The sequence below is a fragment of the Carya illinoinensis genome, chromosome 13, assembly GCF_018687715.1.
Source record: "Carya illinoinensis cultivar Pawnee chromosome 13, C.illinoinensisPawnee_v1, whole genome shotgun sequence".
NCBI classification, from domain to species: Eukaryota; Viridiplantae; Streptophyta; class Magnoliopsida; order Fagales; family Juglandaceae; genus Carya; species Carya illinoinensis.
The window spans coordinates 33025849-33050359 of NC_056764.1; the positions used below are offsets into that span (position 1 = coordinate 33025849).

Consider the following 24511-nt stretch of genomic DNA (forward strand, 5'->3'; position numbering starts at 1 on the left):
CGAGGGCTGTTGCATCGATAATTACAATAATGTAAAAAGTTAAAAATATATATATATTTGCCTAACAAGTCATCGTTAAAATATTTCGAGAAATTGTTTTCAGATATTGAGTTTATTAGCCTGCTAACGAATAGATTTTGGTATTCTTTTGAAATAAAAATTAAAAATAAAATAAAATATTATTAGAATATAAATTTTTTAATATTATTTTTATTTTAAAATTTAAAAAAAATATTAAATTATTTATTATATTTTATTTAAAATTTTGAAAAAAATACATAAATTTTTATGGTTAAAATTAGTACTCTGTTATGGTTTGACAATTAAAATTTGAATAATTTTAAAACATTTATTTGAAATTGTTTTTCTCTCTTTCCTCTGCATGGTTGAATAATTCCTAACCCACAAATTAACATAAAATTTATTTTAAAATATTTAAAATTAAGAATTTGAAGAGTTTATAAAGATAGGTAGTCCAGAATCTTCCCCATCATAGCAATCATCTAAAATATTACCTCGGAGACATATACAATTAGCCAATAATTAAGTTAATATTGCATTTCAGAATGTATAGGAAAGTACGGACATTAATCATCAACCATGTAATGAGTCATACCCCATGTATAGTATAGACTTTTGTGTCTACTCAAGCTTTAAAAAAAAAAAAAACTCAATAGTTGAGGAGTAATCTGAAAAGAAAACTATGGAAATTACTCTTGAAATTATAATTACTGATGAGATTATTAAATCGCTTTGAACCCAATTTAATAGCTTATTGGGAAAAGGAAACGATGGCAATTCTTGAAATAAGTACTCTAATAATTTTATAACTGATAAAAAGTTAATATAAATATTTAAAATGCATTTTGTGATACCTCATATGATAAAGATAAAGATAGGAGGTGTATGAGATCTCACATTGTTTGAAAATGAGAACTTCTTGCTCTTTATAAAGTTCTAATAGAGCTCCAATTGTATCATTGACTATTCCTTTTGGAGTATAGGTCATGTGGTTTGAATTTTCTATTAGAGCATTACACATCTAGACTCCATATTTTCTTATTGGTTTTAGTGGCTTAATTTGGCCTTTCTCATTCTATTGGTTTTTTTTTTTTTTTTTTTTTTTTGGCAGTTGAATGATTTGGTTCTGTGTGTGTGGTTTGTAAAAAGGCAAAGAGCATGAAGGATGAGAATAAGGAGGGTGTAGAGACCATAACTTCTTGTGAAGTGGCAGTTATTTCATGTTATTTCTTCATATAAGAATTGCATACACCCATTTCATTGGATGTGCATGAAAATTATTACAGCACCGAGTCTTATATAAAGGCCAGTTATTCTGGAGCTTCTATATCTACCACATTGAACACTACACTACCAACACTACGAGCCTCTGCACAACCAGTCTTTGGCCAATTATTCGGGATCTACCCTTGAATTCACCCGTTTACTAGGGAAGCTTATGTCGTCCAGTACATCAAAATCACACATGATTTTATTGTAATCGGAAAAAGATTAATCAGATGATATTTTTGATTGGGTGGCATAATCTTCCTTGGTTAAATTAGGGTTTAGAGATTGAAGGATTATAGATTCAAAAGGTATCCATCAATGGCCACAACCTGTACATGATTTGTTATGAGTATAAAGGTATATAAGTTTTGTGCTGAAACTGTTGGCAACTAATAAAGATATTACTGACTGTTAGATTTTGGATTTTAATGTCTGATCATAATAGTACTGAGGTTCTGGAGTAAACCAGAAAGATGGGGAAAGTATCAATGTGAAAATGCTCCATTATTTAAAGTTCAATTCTGCAAGGGTGAGTGAGGGGAACAGAGAGAAAGGGTAGTAATACATCCTGTGTGGCTGTAAAGGTTGTCTTCTACCTCAAACTAGAAGGTTCAAAGTTCAGAAGTTATACATGGTGTTCTGAAAAGAACATATTTAATTGTGCAAAATAAAGTACTGATTCTCACTCCTTCCATGCCCATCACACATAAGGCCACATTTAGAACAGTAGAAGTCCGAGGAAGCATATATTTTTTTTATAAAGATTAAAAGAAAAAAGACTCTAAAAGGCTAGAACAATCTTTACATTTCTCTGCAGAAAGTAAAATTGAATACTGAGAAAAAGTAATAACAAATGCATATAATGTGGTAAGGAGAGTGTAAGAATCTATGTAAACATAATGACTTATAACCCACCTAGAACAATTGTCTTCAGCATCAATAATCAACAAAAAGCTGGGAATCTTTTAAACAAAGTAATGCTAGCTCTTCCTAACATTTTCTTCTAGATTCAGTAAATACATGACTTTCCGCCCCCTCCTCAATATACTACTAATTCAAAGAACTGTAAAAATGTAAGAAAAGATATATGAAATCAGAGCATGAGAATTAAAAAAAGGTAGATCGAATTAAGCGTTACAGAGATCTAAATTATCCTACCATCAAACACTTCAAAGCAAAGAAACTGCAAAAATGTAGAAAGAGAAGAGAATTTGATTTCTCTTTCTTGTGGAGATCTCTTCAACAAAACGATCTTGAGCTTACTTGTTCTGGGAAGGATTTGACTTGCTTGGTGGTGCCTTCCGCAGGCTGGCCTGAACTGATTTCTTGGGATCTTCCATAGTTTTATTCAACTCGTTTGAATTTGCAGAAAACGAGGTGATTGAAACTAGCAGTCTCCTTGGTTGATTTCTGTATCTTGGACATATTTTCATCTCATGTTGGAGTGACGGTAAAGAACACATGAGAATAAGTAGGCAGATTAAGGGAAAGAGACTAAACAAAGCTCTCTGGATGCTTCCCATGACTGTATTTGGCTGGAAAGAAAGTGAATAGAAAAAGTTGAGAAGAGAGGAATTGGTGCTAATCTGGAGATCCTTCAAAACAGAAGGCAGTTCATGCTTGTTTAATATAGTTTCTGCTTTATGCTTAGGAAAGCATGGAACATAATCTGGCAGTAACTATATTTTCACTTTGTACTTAAATACTCTGACAATATCCTGATGATTGATCTCCTATTTTGGATAACTAACCAAGGTTATTTGTAGAGAAATTAGTATTTCCAGACCTGACTCTGTTCAAGGTTAAAGAAACTAAAATGTAGTATAAAGTATAATCTTTACAGGCGGCTCAACAGTAAGCAGAGTAAGGATACTGACACACTTCTTTATCAAGAAGGCTGACTTGGCTATAGCAGAACAATTAAGAGGAAGGGTAACAAGATTGAACTACAATCAGTTTTGTAATAAGCACACAAACTTTAAATGGTACTGTTCATTGGTTTCATGTATCGACCATTTAAATAGACAGTCATTTATAATGTGTCGATTAGTAAGCGTGTCTGGAGTCTGGAGATGACAAAATCTAGAACGATAAATAAAATTTCAGTTTACCGATACTTTACCAATTTCACTCTTTGTTTTTTTGTAAGTTAGATCTTGGAAGCAGCTTGTCATGTGATTCTGAATTGAGTACATATTTCTCTGAATTCTCTGCAAAGCATTCAATATTTTACAAGATGCCTCATGTGCTTATAACATGAGACCAAATCAGCTACAACATTTTTCTGTCCTTCCATGTTGTATTTAATCACTAACTTCATTTGTATCTCTGAGTAGTGCAACAAAAACAGCTAAAGTTAGCTGGGTAACCCTGATTTGCGTAATATGAAATGCCCCATCTTCTGGAAAACTGACCTTCCTTTCCACATTCTACATTCAATATCTCACCTATTCAAGTTGTAATATTCTAAATTCTTTATGAACCACTACAGTGGCTTGTGTTTGGAGTTCTTTAAGGTGAAACAAGGCTCATGAATGACTTTAGTCCATGTTTAAAGTGACCAAGTATTTACTTCCATGAATTTCATCTGGCTTGCTTTTCTTCAATGCAAGGCCTCGTTGGCACCTACATCAGTTGAATGCAGAACATGGATTTGAGCAACTAGCATAAATTTTAAAAGAAGTATGATGTACCCCCACCTGCCAAAACCCCATCCGCAAACTTGAAAGAATATAGAATTTGTTAATTTCTCAAAATAGTAGGATTTGATTCATTCATCAACGTGCCAATCCAATTGTCACTTCTATTTTATTCACTTGGGATTGAGAGTTCTTTTTTTGTTTATAATAAGAATCCATCTCCTTCAGTGGAAGGAAATTGGACATGAAGATTGAAGAATATGAGATCTAGTCAAAGGACTCTTCTAGTTATACACGAAAAAAAGATTTTACTTAAAACCGTTACAAAAGTGCATGTGGATGGAAGATTCTGCTCATTGTGAGAAACATGTGATCTATGTCAGCAGGAGTTGGAAGACAAACTATGCTCCAACCCCTTTACACAAATGATCCATCAAACCAAAGAAAAAATTACAGTTTTCCAGTCAACATGCTGCTCTCAGCTAAGACGCTAAAGAAGTTCTAGTTTGTATTCTCACAACACGATTCAATAGTCTCTTCTCTTACAAAAGAACGCATAGAAACCTTCAAATATTGATGAGATAAAATAAAGTAGGAAGTCAGAAACAACCACAAATTCCACCAACCCTGGACAACCCATGCAAAACTGATGCTTTACTTGAATGTATTGCTTGTTCGGGGTTCCATTCCCTACCATGGCCGACGTTGAGACTCTCTCCTTAATGTCCCCGTTCATTGCCCAAAACAACCATTTCTCTATCAAGCTCATCTTTCATCCCCTTGCAAAGCTGTTGTGACTGTTTTGACGGCCCCAGGTCCACATCAGGACAGTATTAACAGCCACAGATATTACAAAAACTCGGGACTTTTTTGCTGTTCTGATAAGTTTACAATATCTTGTAATACCCGACTTTCATTAGTTTTTCCCATACATAAACCGGAATCAACACTAACACACCCTTTTTAGAAACATCAAAAAAGAAATCAACATTTTCTGCAGTACATTTCAATAAATAAATTGAAATGGAGTGCAATAGCGCTTCCATATACTGATTGTTTGGTATACAATAGCATGACCTTCAGTTTTCTCCTTCCTTTTTACGAAATTAATCCATTCTCCTTCCAAAGAAGATTGCTATAACCAAACTGTCTTGCAAAACAAGAAATTAACTGCTCATGAACTACTTCTTCAGCAGGAAGCACCAAATCTGTCTCCTTTCTCAAAGACGTAACTTCTTTATTGGCAATCCCACAAGGTACAATATGCTTAAAATAGTTCAAATCAGGATCGATGTTGAAGGCCAACCCATGAGAGGTGATTCCAAATGAAATTCGAACCCCAATAGCACCAATCTTTCTCTCTCCAACCCAAACCCCAGTTTCGCCTGCTTGCCCAGCACAAGCTTTCACACCGTAAAGAGATGCCAGTTCAATCATAGTTAACTCAAGCTTCTCCACATAATTACGAGCACCAAGTCCAATATCCCTAAGAGAAATAATGGGATACAAAATGGCTTGATGTGGACCATGAAATGTGATATCTCCTCCTCTTTGTGTGTAGTGAAGTTCAGCTCCCATCTTTTTAAGGTCAGACTCTGGGATCAATAAATTGTGATCAGTTCGTCGTTTACCAAGGGTATATGTAGGTGGATGTTGCAGGGACAACAGAGTGTCCGGAATTTTATGAGCTTTTCTATTAGAGACCAGCTGTTCCTGCAACCTTAGTGCATCCAAATAGTTAATGGTGCCCATTTTCCAGACCTCAAGGCTTCGTGAAACCCTCATTTCCTGCACATCATGAAACATTCAATCCCACATATTTGTTTTGCAATTATATATCGGGATTAGTCGGGACTTTGTTCTCAGACAGCCGGTGTCAATTAAAAACAAATCTTTCTTATAAATTTATAAACACATAGATACTTATGTGTAAATTCACGTACATCTTGTTAATTGGTAATGTGTACACACACAGATACATATTACGTTATATTGTCAGAATAGCATCTTTCACGGCTCAAACACAGGCATCCCGACCATTAGACCACTGAATCTCACGTGATAAAAATAAAATAAAAAATCTCAGTCCTCACCTGAATGTTCAACTCCGAAGGCTTTTCGTCAAACAGTTAGGGGGCTCATAAACAAGTTTCATAAAAAGAAAACCCATTGGCCGAAGTATCAAGATCAATCTAGATGGTTATTGTAGGATCATAGATTCATGAGAAACAATGCATAATCTTATCTATATTTATACACGCACTTATCAATATAGGTTCGGAAGTTAACAAGCCCTAAATATTCAAAGAAAAAAGAGAACTGGTCTGTATAGTCTATAGATATCAGAAATCGAAAGCAAATGCAAAGGCAAAGAAAGAAAAAAACTTGACCAAGAAACAGATTAAAACCTACAAAAATTACAGGCTTCAGATAAAAGATAAGAGAAGAAGCTCATGAACTGCTCTGAACCTGTAGGACAACGCATTCCAAGAAAACGCGCCGTTTTGGTTCTATAATGCAAAATCTATCCACCATCCCATTTAAAGGCCGTTACCCATCAATCATAATTCCATGCGTGGCACCTAGCCCCGTCAGAAAAGTTTGGTCTCTCCCTCTCTCGATTTACACCTTGTTGCCCATGAAATCCTCCCCTTGCCTTCATCCTTCTATACATTATTTTGATTTTTAGGCCATTGTTTTCGTAGCAGCACAAGTAGATGAAAATTGGAAACGCCCATTTTTATTGCCAGCTGATTGAAGACAATCAACAGCAAGAAGTATGGAGTTCATCTTATTTGCTTTACTTATTACCCAACAACAGTCATATACTCTTCAAAACAAAAAACTGGGATCGTAACAACACTACCGTAATGAAGAGGTGAGGAGAATGTAAATGGCGATGGAGCTCAATTATATATTTCCTTCTTTGGATATTGAAATGAATCAAAAATAAACTAAAATTTTCATTACTACTATAATGATATTCCTGTTTATTTGAGATTACTGGCTTTACAAAATTATATCATATGATTAGTTTTAAAACTCTATGAAACTTTTCATTGACCTTTTTATTCTTATTGACTTGAGAAGTATGATCAAATTAATACTTCCGTCACTAAACCAACACAGATGAAAAAAAAAAAAGAGTAATTTCTCAAGGGTATACAACTTCCTCAATCTATTGTGGGAGATGATGACTTTTTGACTATCATATACAAGAATTCATCTAAATAGCAAAAATGAAAAGGGCCAAAAAAAAAGGTCACACTCTTTTTTTGGTACCAATATGATATTATGAGCAACACAGGCAACTCATGAGGAACAAGAAAGCATGCCAACACCAGGCCTATAAGCCCAAGCAGGGGGCAAGCGAGCATATTTTTCCATTCCTGGTTGCTCATCATATGGCCGCTCCATTAATTTAAGAAGCCTTCGGACCTCTCCAAAATCACCAATTTCAGCTGCATCAATGGCACTCTGGCATAGATAGTTCCTGAGTACATATTTAGGGTTTACTCCATCCATCTTCACCTTCCTCTCCTCATCTGAGATGCCACTAGCAGCCAGCTGTGGAAGTTAAAGAGAGTTCTTTGAGAAAAAAGTATTTCACAGTTCATGCTGTTTTTTATAGGTAAACAATAGTATGGGGAAGAAATTGTAAACAGTATTCTTGAGACGAGATTTCAACCGCTATAAATTGAGCAATGTTATCGTTTAGTAACTTATTTGCAAGACAGAAGTAATGGGAAGCAAGTAGCACCACAACCTACATCCCATAGTTCGTAAAACATAATGCTACATAGAGGTTCCAAGTATGTATAGGTAATGATCGAAATTGGAATGGTAGTTGCAGAGCTTTGATATTTGCAACCATGTTCTTCCACCTCCGTGGTAATCCACATATTTTGGAAAATTTTTTTTTTTTTTTTACAAGTCATCCCAAAACAAATGAAATAAACACTTATGTTTGTTTGACAATGATGCACAGCCCATTTCTGAAAGATCTGAATATATGTGGCTACATTCATAACAAACTAATGATGCATGAATTCACAAAACGAGTTTGGATATGTCCGTGATTAATTTCATAAGAAACAGGAAGTCTAAGATAGCATAAGAAAATAATAATCAGAATGATGCTGATGATACGAAAAATAAAAGGCCCAAGACACTCTTGGGGGCATGCCTTGCAGGACAGGAACTATGTAATGACGGTCAAGCTTCTTGGTTAACTCTTGAGGGGAAGCGGGGAAGCTATCTAGATTCTTGGGGAGATAACCTGCTAGACACTGGGGTGCCTCCCATCATAATCAAAGAGTTCTTAAACAACGAAGTTGTATATTAAGACAAGACTATTGGAATTGCTGATACCTGAAACATTTACTTCCTGTATCTAGAGATCACCTTTTTTTGATCGGGTATCTAGAGAGAGATTACATTATGAAGGGATTGCAGTCTCCCCTATTGAAATTTTTATAGATTAATTGTCAAACTATAGTAAGTGTCTTCTAGAAATTACAATAAATATAACAGCAGAGTCATCTCAAGCTAATAATGCAGGAGACTCATTTGGTTCCAGTCAAAAGATCAATCTTTTTCTAGATATTTCAACTTCCAACCAGATTTATTAATCAGTGTACCATCATAGAAATACACACAAAAAAATCATGTATATCCATTTCATGAAAATTATAGGATGCATATTTAAAAATCTCAAACTGACGGCAAGAGATTTTTGCATACCCATTAGTAGGTATAGCCCATGAACATTTAACATATTTTTTCCACTCTCTCTCTCTTGGGGTATGACCTTTCATCTTCCATCCCTGGCGCTTCTCACTGGGGATAATCCTTGATCTTTCTTTGCCTACCTGATTCGTGCTCCTTTTGTCTTTTTCCTGATTCGTTTTTTCTGTACTTTTTAAATCATTTCTTCGTTCCTTTCTTCTTGTTTTCTCGTTTTCTGGGGTGTTATAGGTTCTGGTTTTATTTGATGGGTTTGGATCGGAAGATACGTATTGATCAGAAGCTCTTTGAGTTCAAAAAAGAAAATGCCCAATGGTGGAGGATCACAGAGAGCAGTAGGGGTCACTAAGTTCATCCCCATTGATGCAGTTGCCTTGGAACAACGATGTCAAAAAACGTCTCTGTAATAGATCCCTTCTTCGTAGCTGGAAAATTGACATTGTTTGTCTTCAAGAGACGAAGTTGTGCTTTATTGATAGAAATATTATTCATAGTTTGTGGGGTGGTGTTATCTAGTTTCGTTGGGTGCTTCAGGAGGTGTGTTGTTGATGTGGGACAAGAGAGTGGAGGAGATGGTAGAGGATTGCATTGGGTATAACTCAGTGGCTGTTTCCTTCAAGAATATTGAAGATGGGGTGGAGGTGGGCTTTTGCTGGCGTGTATGGGCCTAATGTGGATAGTGATAGAAGTTTTTTGTGGGAGGAATTGGCGGGTATGTATTTCTTATGGGATTTACCATGGTGCTTGTGTGGAGATTTTAATATTGTTCGATTCCCTAGTGAGAGGATGGGGGCTTCTACTTCAACAGAAGCTATGGAAGATTTCTCGGAATTGATTTCTTATTTGAATCTCATGAATCTCCCTTTGGTAGGGGGGCTTATACTCGATCTAACAGTAGAGGGTGGTCAAGGTTGGATAGATTTCTAGTCTCTTCTCCTTGAGAGATGCATTATCCGGATCTATGTTAGAAGAGGTTGCCACGTGTCTGTTTTGATCATTTTCCAATTTTGCTTGATTGTGGTGGCATTCATGGGACGCATTATTTCAAATTTAAGAATATGTACCTTGAAGCTGATGGATTTGTGGAGAAGTTAAGGAATTGGTGGACTTCTTATTCCTTGAATGGTACCCCTAGTTTTATTGTGGTAGGTAAACTTAAAGCCCTTAAGACTAATTTAAAGAAGTGGAATGATGAAGTCTTTAGACATACGGAAGTGCAGAAAAATCTTCTTTGGGATGAGTTGCATGCATTGGAGGATGGGGGACAAATCAAGGGTGCTTTGGTTGAAGAAGGGGGACAAATGCACTAAGTTTTTCACAAGATGGCTAATTCTCATAGGTGCAATAATGCCATTAAGGTTCTTCATTTTGGCTCTAATGTGTTTCACTATCCCGATGAGATCCAAGATCATATAGTGAAGTATTATGAAGGTCTCCTTTCTGAGACAGCTGAATGGCATCCTAAACTTGATGGTTTGAATTTTGACCAGCTGGATTCTGGTGCAGCAAGGTGGTTGGAGAGGCTGTTTGAAGAAGCAAAGGTGCATCAGGTGGTGAGAGGTATGTGAGAAGATAAAGCCCGGGTCTGGATGGCTGTTCTATGGCTTTTCAAGTGTTGGGATATAGTGAAAGAAGAAGTGATGCATGTTTTCCATGATTTTCATTCTTGTCATAAGTTTGAGAAGTCTCTAAATGCTACTTTTATTGCCCTCATTCTGAAGATAGCTAGTGCCTATGAGTTGAAAGATTTCCGTCCTATTAGTTTTGTAGGCAGGATTTATAAAATTATTTCGAAGGTGTTAGCTAACCGTATGAGTATTGTGATGGATAAAATCGTTTCTAAACCTCAAATGCTTTCGTTCGGGGTTGGCAAATACTGGATTCAGTTTTAATTGCAAATAAGCGTTTGGACAGCCGGATGAGAGAAGGCATTCCAGAGGTTCTTTGCAAGCTGGATATGGAAAGGCATACGACCACATGTGCTGGGATTTCCTTTTTTATATGCTTAGAAGATGTGGCTTTGGGGATAGGTGGTGTGGATGGGTTAAACATTGTGTTTTGACTGCTTGGTTTTCTGCTTTAATTAATGGTATCTCATGTGAATTTTTTCAAACTTCAAGGGGTTTGAGTCAAGAGGATCCGTTATCCCCTTTTCTTTTTGTGTTATTGTCATTGAGTCTCATGGTGGAGGCTGCAGCTTTTGTTTTGTTTGTTTTTTCTGTGGGGGGGGGGGGGGGGGTTTGTTCTTCGGTGGGAAACAATAGTAATGGTGTTATTTCAATTTCTCACTTATTATTTGTGGATAATACTTTTATTTTTTGTGATGCTGAAAGTAGTCAGATTCATGCTTTAAGGGTTGTTTTATTGAGTTTGGAAGCTGTCTCGGGCATCAAAGTGAACTTGGGAAAGTCGGAATTGGTACCTATTAACTTCCTTGCGGATTTGTAGGGATGCAAAGTTGCTTCTCTTCCTATAAAATATCTTGGGCTTCCCTTGGAGGCGTCCTTCAAAGCAAAGAATATTTGGGACGGTGTTTAGAGAAGGTTGAGAAAAGATTGTCGAGTTGGAAGCAGCTATATCTATCAGAAGGGGGGAGATTAACCCTTATCAAAAGCACCCTTTCCAATCTTCCTACATATTATCTTTCTTTATTTCCATTACCGGTGGGAGGGACAAACTGGATTGAAAAATTATTTATAGAGTTTTTTTGTGGGGTGGTATAGGGAAAGAGAATAAATTTCATCTAGTGAGTTGGCAAAGGGTGAGCTGCCAGAGTGTGAATGGTGATTTGGGGTGTGAAATTTGAGTATTTTTAGTAAGGCATTATTAGGAAAGTGATTGTGGAGGTATCAAAAGGAAGGGGATTCGTTGTGGAGAGAGGTTATTGTAACGCCCCAATAGAAGGCCCATACCACATGACTTATACTCCAAAATGACTAGTCAATAATATAATTAGAACTCCATTGGAACCTTATAAAGAGCAAGAAATTCTGCTTCCCGAGCAATGTGGGATCTCATACACCACATACCCTTATCTTTATCATATAGGATATCACAATCTACCCCCCTTAAATTCCCGACGTCCTCATCAGGCCTGTCCGCTCTATAGATGGCACAGCTCAAGTCCCACATTTCTAGTTGGGATAGGCTATGATACCATTTGTAACACCCCAATAGAAGGCTCAAACCACATGGCCTATACTCCAAAAGGATTAGTCAATGATACAATTGAAACCCCATTGGAACCTTAGAAAGAGTAAGAACTTCTCTTTCCCAAGCAATGTAGGATCTCATACACCACCTACCCTTATCCTTATCATATGGGATATCACAGTTATTGATCGGAAGTATGGATGTGAGTTTTTTTTTGGGGGGGGGGGGGAGGAGGGTAGAGTGTCTTATGGTGTATGCCTATGGAAATTTATTAGAAAGGGGAGGAACATTTTTGAAAAACATCTTAAGTTTGAGGTTGGAGATGGTGGAAGAATCCGTTTTTGGTTTGATGAATGGTGTGATTAGAGACCTCTTAAATACCATTTTTCCGGTTGTATTCATTCAGCTTGGTTGGAAACCAGCTAGCTGTTGTTTCAGACGTGTTGCGACGTGCTAATAGGACTATGCTTTGGAATGTTATTTTCACTAAAAATGCTCAGAATTGGTAACTTGATAAGATTGCAGGTTTTTTTAGCTTTTTGTATTCAGTGAAGAAAGGAGGAAACGGGAGAGATCATATGCTGTGGAAACACATAGGGAGTAATAAGTTTTCAATTAAATCTTTTTACAAGGTGTTGACAGTCCAACATCATATCTCTTTTCCATGGAAGAGCATTTGGAGGGTTTTTGTGCCCTCAAAAGTTGCCCTTTTTACATGGACAGCTGCACTTGGGAAGATTTTTTTTTTTTGATAAGTAATAAGAAATTTTATTAATAAGCATATTCCAGGTACACTGGAGGTATACATGAGAATACACCTATTTAGGATCTAGCAACTGATACAAGGAAATCTTGGAAACTGAGACCATTCAGCTCTAGAGCGATGGCCCACATAAATAAAGTCTTCCAAAAAAACCTCCTAAACTCTTCTATGGAACGTTCTTGATCCTCAAAAATTCTATCATTTCTTTCACACCAAATACACCAGAGAATACAAAGAGGAGCCATCTTCCATACAGCCGCAATCTGTGGTGTCCCCGCAATTCCTCTCCAGCTTGCAATTAATTCTATCACTCTTCCCGGCATGACCCATGCTATATCCATTCTGCTGAAGAAAAAATTCCAGATTTCCCGAGCAAATTCACAATGTAAAAGTAAATGGTCTACTGTTTCACCATTCTTTTTGCACATACAGCACCATTCGGTTATGATTATGCCTCTTCTTCTTAGATTGTCCATGGTAAGAATCTTCCCTAATGCTGTTGTCCATACAAAGAAAGCGACCTTTTTAGGTGCTTTGCTCCTCCAAACATTCTTCCAAGGAAAATTGTATCTTCGCTGCATAGTAATTGTATCATAATAGGAGCGCACAGAAAACTTCCCTTTCCTCGAAGGTTTCCATACTATCTTGTCCTCACTTGTAGCATTGATAACCGTGTTATACAGCAAGCTGAGAAACTCCACCATCCCGGTAACTTCCCAATCATGTGCATCCCGGATAAGACTTATATTCCACTCCTGTGCACCATTGCTTATTACCCTCAAGTCAGCCACCATTGCTTCTTTGTCCCGAGCAATTCTGAAAATATTAGGATAGACCTCCTTTAGAACCGTGTCTCCCACCCACACCTCATTCCAAAAGCTGACCCTCCTACCATTTCCCAACCAAAGACGAGTGTTACTAGCAAATGTACACCAACCTTTCCTTATGTACTTCCATAACCCCACCCCATAAGTCCCCCTGCTTTCCTTAGAGCACCAACCCCCTCGTTCACTTCCATACTTCATATCAATCACTTCTTTCCATAAGGCTCCCCTTTCCTTGTTATACCGCCATAACCATTTTCCTAATAATGCCTCATTAAAAGCCCTCACATTCCGGATCCCCAAGCCCCCATCTCTCAACGGAGTACACACCTTATGCCATCCTACTAGATGGAACTTTAGCTCCTCGCCTAAGCCACTCCACAGAAAATCACGTTGTAATTTCTCTATTTTTGTTGCTATGCTGGCAGGGAGAGGAAATAGAGACAAGTAGTATGTAGGAAGGTTGGATAGTGTGCTCTTGATAAGAGTTGTCCGCCCCCCTTTAGTTAAATACAACCTTTTCCACCCGGCCAATTTGTTCTCTAATTTCTCCAACACCTCCTCCCAAATTACCTTGGCTTTGAAAGTAGCCCCCAAGGGGAGGCCAAGATACTTCAATGACAAAGAGGAGACTCCACATCCCAAAATGTTGGCTAACCCTCTAATATTCCTCACCTCACCAACCGCGACCATCTCCGTCTTTGCAAGATTAATTTTTATCCCCGATACCGCTTCAAAACACAATAAAATGGCCTTCAAAGCTTGTACATGTCCTGCATTTGCCTCACAAAACAGCAAGGTGTCATCCGCAAACAAGAGATGTGAAATGTTCATGTTCCCCCTTACAAATCCAGCCAGGAAACCCCCCTCCACCGCAGCTGACAACATTCGACTTAGGGCTTCCATTACGATGACAAATAAAATGGGTGATAATGGATCACCTTGTCGTAATCCCCGCGAGCTATTGAAGAATCCCACTGAATCTCCATTGACTAACACTGAGAAACAAGCCGTTGACACACAATGTCTCATCCACTTTCTCCATCTTGTCCCAAAACCACATATACTCAACATGTATAGCAAGAAGTCCCAGTTGACATGATCATAGGCCTTTTCCATATCTAATTTGCATAAAATACCTGGCTTTCCCGACTTGATCCTGTAGTCCAAACACTCATTTGCTATAAGGACCGAATCCAGTATTTGGCGCCCTCTCACAAAAGCATTTTGTGTCTTGGAGATAATTTTATCCATGACTGTGCTCATTCTATTAGCCAGGACTTTAGAGATTATCTTGTAAATGCTCCCCACCAAACTAATAGGCCTGAAATCTTGTACCTCTATAGCACCCTTTTTTTTTGGGACTAGTGCGATGAAAGTAGCATTCAAACTCTTCTCGAATTTGCCATATGTGAAAAATTCCTGGAAAACCTGCATTACATCTTCCCTCACCACCTCCCAGCACTTCTGAAAGAAAGCCATAGTGAAGCCATCCGGGCCCGGTGCTTTGTCTTTATTCATTTTCCTGACTACTATGTGCACCTCTTCCTCTTCAAATGGTCTCTCCAACCAAGCCATGCTCCTTTGATCGATGAGCTCAAAATCTAATCCGTCTAAAGTAGGTCTCCAATCATAAGGTTCTGATAATAAGTGTTCAAAGTGTCCAGCCACATGATTCTTAATTTCAGCTTGGTTTGTAAGTGCACCACCATCCACGTTTAGAGACTCAATGGTATTGAACCTCCTATGAGAGTTTGCAATGCGATGAAAAAACTTCGTGCACCTATCTCCCTCCCTAAGCCACAAAGCCCTTGACTTTTGTCGCCACGAAATTTCCTCCATAAGAATCACTCTTTCTAATTCAGCAGCAACTTGCCCTTTGCGATTACTCTCATCTCCACCTCCCTCCAAGCTTTGTAGCTCTTGAAACAGATTTTTTTTTTGTAGCGTAACATCACCAAATATTTGCTCATTCCATAACTTCAAATCCTTTTTCAACAACTTCAACTTTCCAGCCAATAAATTACTCGGGTTGCCCTGCAAATGATATGAATTCCACCATTGTCCCACCAACTCCACAAAACCCTCATGTTTTAACCACATATTCTCAAATTTAAAAGGCCTTCTACCCCCTGGGATCCCTCCACAATCCATCACAATGGGAAAGTGGTCCGAACAAATCCTAGAGAGCCTTTTCTGAGAGAGATCTGGATAATGTTCCTCCCAAGATGGAGATATTAAGAATCTATCTATTCTTGACCAGGCTTGATTTGAGGACCAAGTATAATCACCCCCCATAAGTGGTACATCCATTAATTCCAGCTCATAAATAAATTCTGAAAATTCCCTCATAGCAAGATTTTGTCGACCCTCCCCCGATCTTTCACTAGGGAATCTAGTCACATTAAAATCTCCTCCAAAACACCATGGCACCTCCCACCATGAGGCCATACCTGCAAGTTCATCCCAAAGCATCTGCCGCTTACAATCCAAATTAGGACCATACACACCAGCGAAAGCCCACGCAAACCCATCTTCCAAGTTTTTGAACAAACACCCCACCGAATATTCTCCCACAAACTCATCAATATTTTCTACCACCCTTTTATCCCACATTACTAATACTCCCCCCGAGGCCCCTTTCGAAGGTAAATAGGACCATCCTGCGAATTGACAGCTCCATAAACTCCTTATGACTCTTCTTGTAATAATCTTCAATTTTGTTTCCTGCAAGCAAATAATGTCCAGCTTCCATTGTCTCAACAAAGATCGTACCCGGAGGCGTTTGTTAACCTCATGCAATCCCCTTACATTCCAGCTCAGAATTTTTGGCTTCATTTAACAACTGACACAGCCCTTCCCTTATTTCTACTACAACTTGTACTCCCCTCCTTTCCATCCTTGCCATCATAATTAATAGACCAAGTGAGCCTTTTCAACTCCCTACTTTTTTTTGAAACAGTACCATGTTGATAGTGACTGGCCTCAATGGCTGTTAACAGCGCCTTGAATTGGTCTTCATAGCCCACACACGAGATCCCCACCACACTTTGCATCTCTATCACCTTGTTCAGGACCCAATTATGGGGTAGGGGAGTTATCACATTTATAGGCGAAGGATCTTCTGAAAAATCCTCACCCTCAAACAGAACCATTGAACCTTCCCCCTCCACCTCCCTTCTCTCCTTTTCTTCCACATTTTCCTTCACCCGAGAGGCTCTAACCCCTTCTATACCTGAAATTTCATCTTCTTTCCCTGGCGTAAGACATTCTTCACTTGCTTTGGGCTCCTCTTCCTCCAACGGCATGGTCTGTGTCTGACCCAAGCTCCCCATCGCACTTATCAGCCTTCCAGCAATTCTCGGCACACTCATCGGCGTGCTTTGGATCTCCTGCAATGACATCGGGTTGCTCTGGGTCTCCTGCAAGGTTGTCGGCGTTTTCTGTCCCATCGGCGAGGTCAGCTCCTCATCCACAGACGTCGGGTTACACTCATCGACGTTTTCTGTTTCCTCGATATCCAGAATTTCTCCCTCTTCCATAACTACTGCTAAGTTGGCCTCCACCGGACCACCATCTGCCTCCTCCGAGACCACCGAAAAAGTCTGGGTCGACTTTGTCACCCTTTGTTCAAGTATCGGCTCCGAGACTGAAGATTTCGGCTTGGCCGAAATATCGGAATCAGCTGAAAACCTCCTCCCCGTATCCACCCACTTCTTTCTCGGGCTTGGACCGAGATCCAGCCCTTTACCCTTCAGCCCAGCCAGCAATTCCTGACCCATTTGCATCTCGGCCCTGTCCTGACCCACAGCTTCTCTATCGTGGCCCATGTCTAAGCCCAAGCCCATGTTTTTTTCTTCCGCCCTTTTGATAAGCCATTCAATTTTTTCCTGCATATCTTTGACTTGTGCCATCAGCTCCTGTAACACGCTTTCCTCCCTTTCCATATTAAGGCCATCATTTTCTCTGCCCTTACCTCTCAGCAGACCTACCCCATCTTTCGGCTTGTCCCCTATTCTGACATTGGAAAGCTGGTTACTAGGCTTCTGTTGAAGAGCCTCCCTATACGACCGAGAGGCAAACTGCACAGCCTTCTCTGGTGGAGGTAAGACAGCAGGGCTTCCTCCCACCTCCCTCATTATCTCCATCAACCTCCTCCATCCCCTACCATCTTTATCCTCTGGTATACAAATAGAGTTTCTGTGACCACCTCCTCCATATGCCACCACCTCCATGTATCCACCCCTGAAGTTGGAGCATCTCTGTGCAATATAACCTCTTCCTCTTTCTCGATGTGCAGAATAGAACACCTTCCTCCCACTTTTCAGACAATCCTCCATGGCTTTAATAAACCATCTAACTGAGTTCAGACCCAAACACATTTATGTTATCACTCTTCTCCCTCTCTCAATAATGAACACTTGCACCCCATCTCTAAAAACCTCAAATTCTTTAGCTTCTATAACCACAAATCTCGAAAGCCCCATCCCACTCAATTTTTAGCAACCTCAAGCTTCACCAGAAAGAAAAGTTTTCTAAGCATATACTTAATGCATCATGCATATCCTACTCAACCAAGATTCATCATCTTGGCTGCTTTATTTTCCTAAAATCTTGTGCCAATCTCATCTTGCAAGTGAACCTGTTGTTCCATTGTTTGCAAGCGCAGCTTTAGTTCACCATTCTCAGCAGTCAGGCCATTTGTATCTCTCTACACAAAACAAACCCACAAAAGAAATGCCCCTTGGGAAGATTTTGATGGTTGATAACTACGGAAACGTGGTATGATTGTTATGGAGTGGTACTTCATGTGTAAAAAGAATGGGGAATCAATTGATCATTTACTTTTACATTGTGAGGTGGCTAGGGAGTTATGGGTTGCCATTCTAAGTAGAGCTGGGCTGAGTTGGGTTATGCCTAAGAGTGTGGTGGATCTATTAGCATGCTGGAATAGGCATCATAATAGCTCTCAACTGGTAGCAACGTGGAGGATGATACCTTTGTGCTTAACATAGTGTTTATGGATGGAAATGAATGACAGGTGCTTTAACAACAAAGAGCGAACAGTGGGGGAAATCCAGAATTTCTTTGTGTCCTCTCTTTTTTAGTGGTTTTCTGCTATTGTACTAAAAGGAGGGAATGTTCATGAGTTTTTGTTTTCTTTTCAACTTCCTAGAATGTAATTAGGTGTCTCATTTTGTATAATTCCTATGTACATGGGCTTCGCCTAGTTTCACTCGTTTCAATAAAGTTTCTTACTCATTTTGTATACTCCTTTGTACATGGGCTTCACCTAGTTTCATTCGTTTCAATAAAGTTTCTTACTTATCAAAAAAAAAAATCTCAAACTGACTGCTGCATCAAAGCCAACATGTACAGCAGAAAATAAGATATTGTCTTTTTTCAGTAATATATACAGTCACAGAAACCAAATGAAGAATCAAGAAAGGGCATGCGATGTGTGTACCACGCGAAATTTATAAAATGATTGCAATTTTATGGAATAAAAATAAAAACCCAAAATTTCGTCATCATACCTCCTCAATGTAAGATTTCACCCAGATTATCCATGCCTCCTTCCGCTCCTTGCCAATATCTAACAAAACAACCTTCAGTGGTACCAACAACTCTTTTTCAGGAATGCTGGGATCAGCTTTAATATTTGAAAGAACCCGAAAGAAATTTGTGTAATCTACTTTGTCAACAGCCATATTATTTAGAAGTTTACTGATCAATTGTTTATTGTACTTTGGGAGGCCAAGTTTTTTAGTCATTATAGCTTGATACTCATCCATAAATTTGGTTCCGTATCTGCAAAAAGAAGACATAAAATCATCCATTAACCACCAAGAAAAGCTACTCGAATTAAAGAAAAAGGTTTATTAAACACAACTACCTTTCCATGGCATAGTTAGCCTCTTTATCATCTATCAACTGGGCAGTCGATAGAGTTGATGTGAACTTTCCAATATTCCATAGTCCAATATCAGGCTGATTTGCAAAACAGTATCGTCTACCAGGAAGATCTGTGGTATTCGGTGTGTAACTAGGATCAAAAGCATCCAAAAATCCAAAAGGACCATAATCAATGCTGAGACCCAAAATGCTCATATTGTCAGTATTCAGCACACCATGTGTAAAACCAACCCCCTGCCAGCTCGCAATCAAGGTAGCAGTACGCTCAGCAACCTCCACTGCCCAAGCTGGATAGATCCGCCATTGGACAAAAAGAAGAAATAGTCAAAGTCATCGCCTATCATATATAATTTTTTCTTCAACCAAGATGGCATAGACCGTATAAGAAACAGAAAATTCAGGATACTTGAAGACCACTATTTGTCAGCATAAAATAAAACTCATTGTTTTCAGCATTATAAACCACAACTGCACCAACACCGTGTGTCTTGCAATCAGAAATGTATACAAACGGTGTCAATATATTGAGTCCTACTCCCATGTATCATAAAATTGACTGAAGCAATTAGACATATGTGGACTCCACGACCAGATATCAAGTCTCCATCAGAACCATAATTACTTTTTTTTATAAGATAAACATTTTATTAAGAACCATAATTACTCAAGAAAGAATTCTTGAAAGCCAAACAACCAAAGCTATTTCTCAGCAGACCCAAAAATCTCCATTAAGGAAAGATTGAAATTGGATAAAAAAGAATATGCGCATTGAAAGGTCAGCCTTGAATCATAATTGAACCCCAACAGTGAGGTTGACATTGATTATGTAAGCCTGCCCAATCACTTTCCGGTGCCAATGCATGAACTTATACAATGTCATTGACAGGGTCAGGTAAGCTGTTTGGGAGTGGCTACAAGAGTTCAACACCACCAACCATCCAAAATAGGTAACTGAATTTAAAATCAATTGAAGGGGACGTTCTAGAAAATATTCCAGTGAACAAGTTTTATTTCAGCCTTCAGATACGGCCACAGGAGTTTAGTAGATCAGAAATTAACAATTTGAAAATCTTCTAGACTTCGATATTGAATTAATAATCAAACCACAATATGAATTTTATAATGTGATTTGCATGAGGACTAGACTTATCATCTTGCACACTTACCATTACCCTAAAACAAAAATTGATTACCTGCATACTTGTTTGATGTTAGATCCACAACCGAATGATCCTCGTTGCCTGTGCTGAAAGATAAACTCTCACTTCTATTCATGGTTTCTATATGAGGAAAATGGTGTCTGATTGCATAGTCAGCCAAAGCACGAACGATGCTAAGGTCCTCTTTCCCTCTAATGGCATGTATTTGGTATGATCCAAAGCGTAGGAAGGATTGGGCAACTCTGCAAACAATTGCCCCAGGTTCTTCCTTCGGATTGCCACTGCAAATCAAGACATAAAATTAGTTCCACATGTTTAACCTATTTTTATACAAAGAAGTAATCAGGAGTTTCAAAAACCAAGAATAAGTGTTACCACATTAAATTGTGATTCAGGCAAAATTTATTATAAGCCCTAGAATCCCCCTTTCTCATGGAATAATTAGAAATATTAAAATTCAGTAAAGTTAGCAACTGAAGTACTAAAAATCTGAAAATCAAAAGAAGATAGATGTGGGGAAAAGAGGAAGTTTAAATTTCAAGTGTTCAAGATCTTTTTTTTTTTATATAAGTAAAAATATTATATATATATATATATATATATATATATATCAATAGGAGTAACCAAATACACTGGGACGTATATAAGAAAACACCTAACCCATACTAGAGAGCCCGTGAAACACTACCCAAAATACTTCAAGCCCAAATTAGAATGAAACACACCTCCCCAACCCCAGCCCCTTGTTCCCCATAAAACTAATCTTCTACCCGAAAAACCCAATACAAGAATGTCTTCACAATGCCCTCCCTTTAGTCTTCCCTTGACTTGAGCGACCTCCCTTAGTATCGTAATTGATTGCCCAAAAAAGACACTTTAACTCCCTGCTTTTCTTAAAATGTGATTTGGTTTCACGTGCATGGCTCACCTCAATTGCAGTGAGTATTGCTGTAAGTTCGTCTTCACATGCTCCACGTGCAAGCCCTAGGATTTGCTGAAATCCATTAACTTTATTCAGAATCCAATCCAATGGTGAACCAGCTAAATTGTTTAACAGAGGAAGAGAAACCAGGGGAACGACATTATCCCCAGACACAGTACCCAACTGCACTCCGGACTCTAAACCTTCCTCCACATGAGGCACCAACGACAAACTTTCCTACCCGTCGTATGGTTGCTTGACAGCTATACGGTTGCTGTCCCTTATTTCTGTTACCATTACAGGTTCCTCCCTTCCATCTACAAGATCTTCAAGTGTTCAAGATCTTGAAGTGAATCTATTGATTTCATAAAAAGTGTTCTATATTTAAATTCTGGTTCCTAGATCTCCCATAGAAAAATAAATCTATGGCCCATTCTAGAAAATAAAAATAAGAAAAAAGTCAAAGAGGGTTTTGCCCTAACATAAGGAAAACTAGATAATGATAACATGACATGAAACACATGAAGGCATACATTACAGATATTCTTCATAATTTACATAATGTTGAAATTTACTCATAAAACATGTCTCGTGTCACATGTTTTCCCGTTGTGACAAGACACAGGGCACGAGTAGTTGGAATTCCCAGACTATGCATTGCTTCACTGCAAAGGAATTCCCTGATGCTACTACGGAGAACTGCAAGGCCATCTGCAAACCGGCTGTAAGGAGTCTTCCCAGCTCCCTTAAGCTGCAGTTCCCATCTTTCAGACCTCGAATTGATTATCTCTCCAAGCGTTATTGCCCGACCATCACCCAGCTGTCCAGCCCACATGCCAAATTGATGTCCTCCATAGCATTGAGCATAGGGCAATCTGTATGATAGAAGATTAAAGCAGCATTGGATGGAAGTTGCCGAGAGCTTGATTGAAATGATTGTGAAAAAAACATAAGATAAAAGCACTTACGCTCCCACCATTGTAGATGCACCGGAAAATAAAGAAGGGATATCTGGCCTTTCAAATCTGAAACTCCAGAAGAAGATTCCATTGTTAGTCCAATGGAATATGCTATGCCTATCGCATGTTGAAAATAACTATAACTCTGCAAAACCCACAAAAATGAAGTACTAACACATGAAATTGATAAGGGATCAACAATTGTAACAAAATAAAGCTCAAAGCATGACTCGAATGAGATAACTAATAATTAAGCTGGTTTTTTATGCAAATTACCAAGCCCAAGCAGTTATTAGACTGTAATGATAGTATAACACGCAATATATCACAGCCATAAGTCAAACTAACAACAATGTGTTTACCATACAACTTTGAAGAATGATAGATGGTAACTGATCCAATTGTAGTATCAAGTTGCTACCACATGCAAGACATTCTGAAAGTAAACAAGAACCATGTTCTTTCTGTGAAGAGAAGTCAAGGCATTTAAAAGTTATCAAGAGTTATCAACTTTAAAGCCTTCTTCCTAAAAGATGCTTCCAAACACATTCATACTATCAAATAGATTTATCCATCGTCTTAAAAGAGCACGTCAATACAAATCTGATATGCGAGCGTCCACACACACACACACACACAGAAGAAGAAGAAGAAATAAACCAAACTCACTCTTGAGGATCCAAATCTAGCAACTCAGAAACCGATTCTGACCAGGCAACAAGTTGAGGGCCCTCCACTTCAGCCGACGGCAACACTTTGGTATAACAAGCATGCAATACCTAAAACCCAAAACGCACAACACATTGAATAAACAAGTCCGTCAAAATCATATCCATCAAATCACACACCAATAATCTTTAATAAAAGATTTCAACTTTCTGTTACCTATTATATTACCTGATCGTTCTATCATGTAAAAAAAAAGACTTCTAATTATCTCATACGCTTCAGTTTTCATTTTCTTTACTTTTTTTATGACTTGCAAGTATTTTTTTTTTTTTTAAATTCGCACCGAGTGTCCGAGAATAAAGTCCTCACTAATCCCAGGGTGCACAGCTCAGTGACAAGAAGTTGCCTGCAAGTGGACTCAGGTAATTTAAGGGGACGTCCTAGCCGCCCCTAGAAATTGTTTGCACCTAGTGAATTTGAACCGAAATTGTTTACATCAAGAGAATTTGAACCCTAACCTGGAGGGCATACCCCTTAGACCCAGACTTTTACCACTTGAGCCAGCCTCGGAGTTTGACTTGCAAGTACTAAAATTTAATTTCGAAACAGTAAATATAAAAACTCCATTCCTAAAAGAGTAACAAAAAAGTCTCAAGATTTTCCTCCAACTTTTTTCCATTTCTTTTCTCAAAAACCGAACAGATCATAACGTAAAATTTTACAAAAAAATAACAAAAAAGAAGGGCAACCTCTCGTGGCATGTTATCGGTTCTCGGGTCACCAGGCAATTCTCTGACAAAGGAGTGGTCCCAGTTCAGATCTTCAAGATTCAACCCGAGCCTCTTCCTATCATTCCCATCATCGCTTCTGAGGTTCTGGTTCTTCAAATCGTTCGCCACAGAGTCGACGGACAGGGCAAGGTCCGGCGAGGTCGAGTCCATGGAAACAACAACACTAACACCGGTTCTGGAGCTGACGAGGCATGCAAGGGATGCCGGGGATTCCGAAGAACTACGAAGGCGGAGGGCGGAGAGGGAGAAAGAGGAAGGGAAGAGGAAGAGCGTTGAGAGAGAGGAAGAAGGCTTGGGGTATAAATGGAAAAGCAGCGGCGGCATTTTTAACGTTTTACGAATAGCATTATTTTTTAGTCGTCCATGACGTGGTTTGCGGTCTTCAATTTAAAGTTTGATAGATACAATATGTGGCCGTCGCTAAAGAATATAAGTTCTGATTTGATTATATAAAATTAAAATATTTTATCTCATTTTATTTTGAAAAATTCTTCTTCTAATATTTATGTACTAAATTATAAACAGATGCTGACATGTAAAACTTTCATTTAATTAAATAGTATGAATTAAATATAGAAATAATTTTTATGAAATAAAGGATATTTTCTTCTCTCAATTTTATTTTATTTTTAATAAAAAAATTTATTAATACACGATTTGGTGCGCCCAATTACTTGTA

General features: G+C 38.4%; 2 protein-coding genes across 4 annotated transcripts; both read right to left on the reverse strand.

Annotated features, from left to right (window-relative positions):
• Nucleotides 1–4265: 4265 nt before the first annotated feature.
• LOC122292584 (octanoyltransferase LIP2, mitochondrial) lies at nucleotides 4266–6814 on the reverse strand. 3 transcript variants are annotated; one of them, XM_043101003.1, is made up of 2 exons: nucleotides 6399–6814; nucleotides 4266–5717 (listed from the first exon to the last, which is right to left on the reverse strand). In XM_043101003.1, the coding sequence occupies exons 1-2, from the start codon at nucleotides 6462–6464 to the stop codon at nucleotides 5028–5030; spliced, it is 756 nt and encodes a 251-aa protein (XP_042956937.1). In that variant the 5' UTR covers nucleotides 6465–6814; the 3' UTR covers nucleotides 4266–5027. The 3 variants fall into 3 exon arrangements, with proteins under 3 accessions (XP_042956937.1, XP_042956938.1, XP_042956940.1); XM_043101004.1 differs by having other exon boundaries at nucleotides 6342–6814; XM_043101006.1 differs by having other exon boundaries at nucleotides 6023–6814.
• A 249-nt stretch (nucleotides 6815–7063) lies between these two features.
• LOC122292583 (protein adenylyltransferase SelO-like) lies at nucleotides 7064–24186 on the reverse strand. Its single transcript, XM_043101002.1, has 8 exons — nucleotides 23791–24186; nucleotides 23042–23151; nucleotides 22382–22438; nucleotides 21989–22288; nucleotides 20525–20772; nucleotides 19312–19618; nucleotides 18953–19226; nucleotides 7064–7496 (listed from the first exon to the last, which is right to left on the reverse strand). Exons 1-8 carry the CDS (start codon nucleotides 24154–24156, stop codon nucleotides 7242–7244), a joined length of 1917 nt encoding a protein of 638 aa, XP_042956936.1. The 5' UTR covers nucleotides 24157–24186; the 3' UTR covers nucleotides 7064–7241.
• Nucleotides 24187–24511: the final 325 nt, after the last annotated feature.

Bases quoted from the DNA above. Each gene is read 5' to 3' on its own strand.
- LOC122292584 (XM_043101003.1), bottom strand. From the start codon at position 6,464: ATGGTGGATAGATTTTGCATTATAGAACCAAAACGGCGCGTTTTCTTG. The intron at 5,718-6,398 runs GTTCAGAGCAGT...CATGATGTGCAG, and splicing joins TGGAATGCGTTGTCCTACAG to GAAATGAGGGTTTCACGAAG.
- LOC122292583 (XM_043101002.1), bottom strand. From the start codon at position 24,156: ATGCCGCCGCTGCTTTTCCATTTATACCCCAAGCCTTCTTCCTCTCTC. The intron at 22,439-23,041 runs GTGAGTTTGGTT...CTGGAGTTTCAG, and splicing joins CTAGATTTGGATCCTCAAGA to ATTTGAAAGGCCAGATATCC. The intron at 19,227-19,311 runs GTAGTTGTGTTT...TTCTTTTTGCAG, and splicing joins GCTAACTATGCCATGGAAAG to ATACGGAACCAAATTTATGG.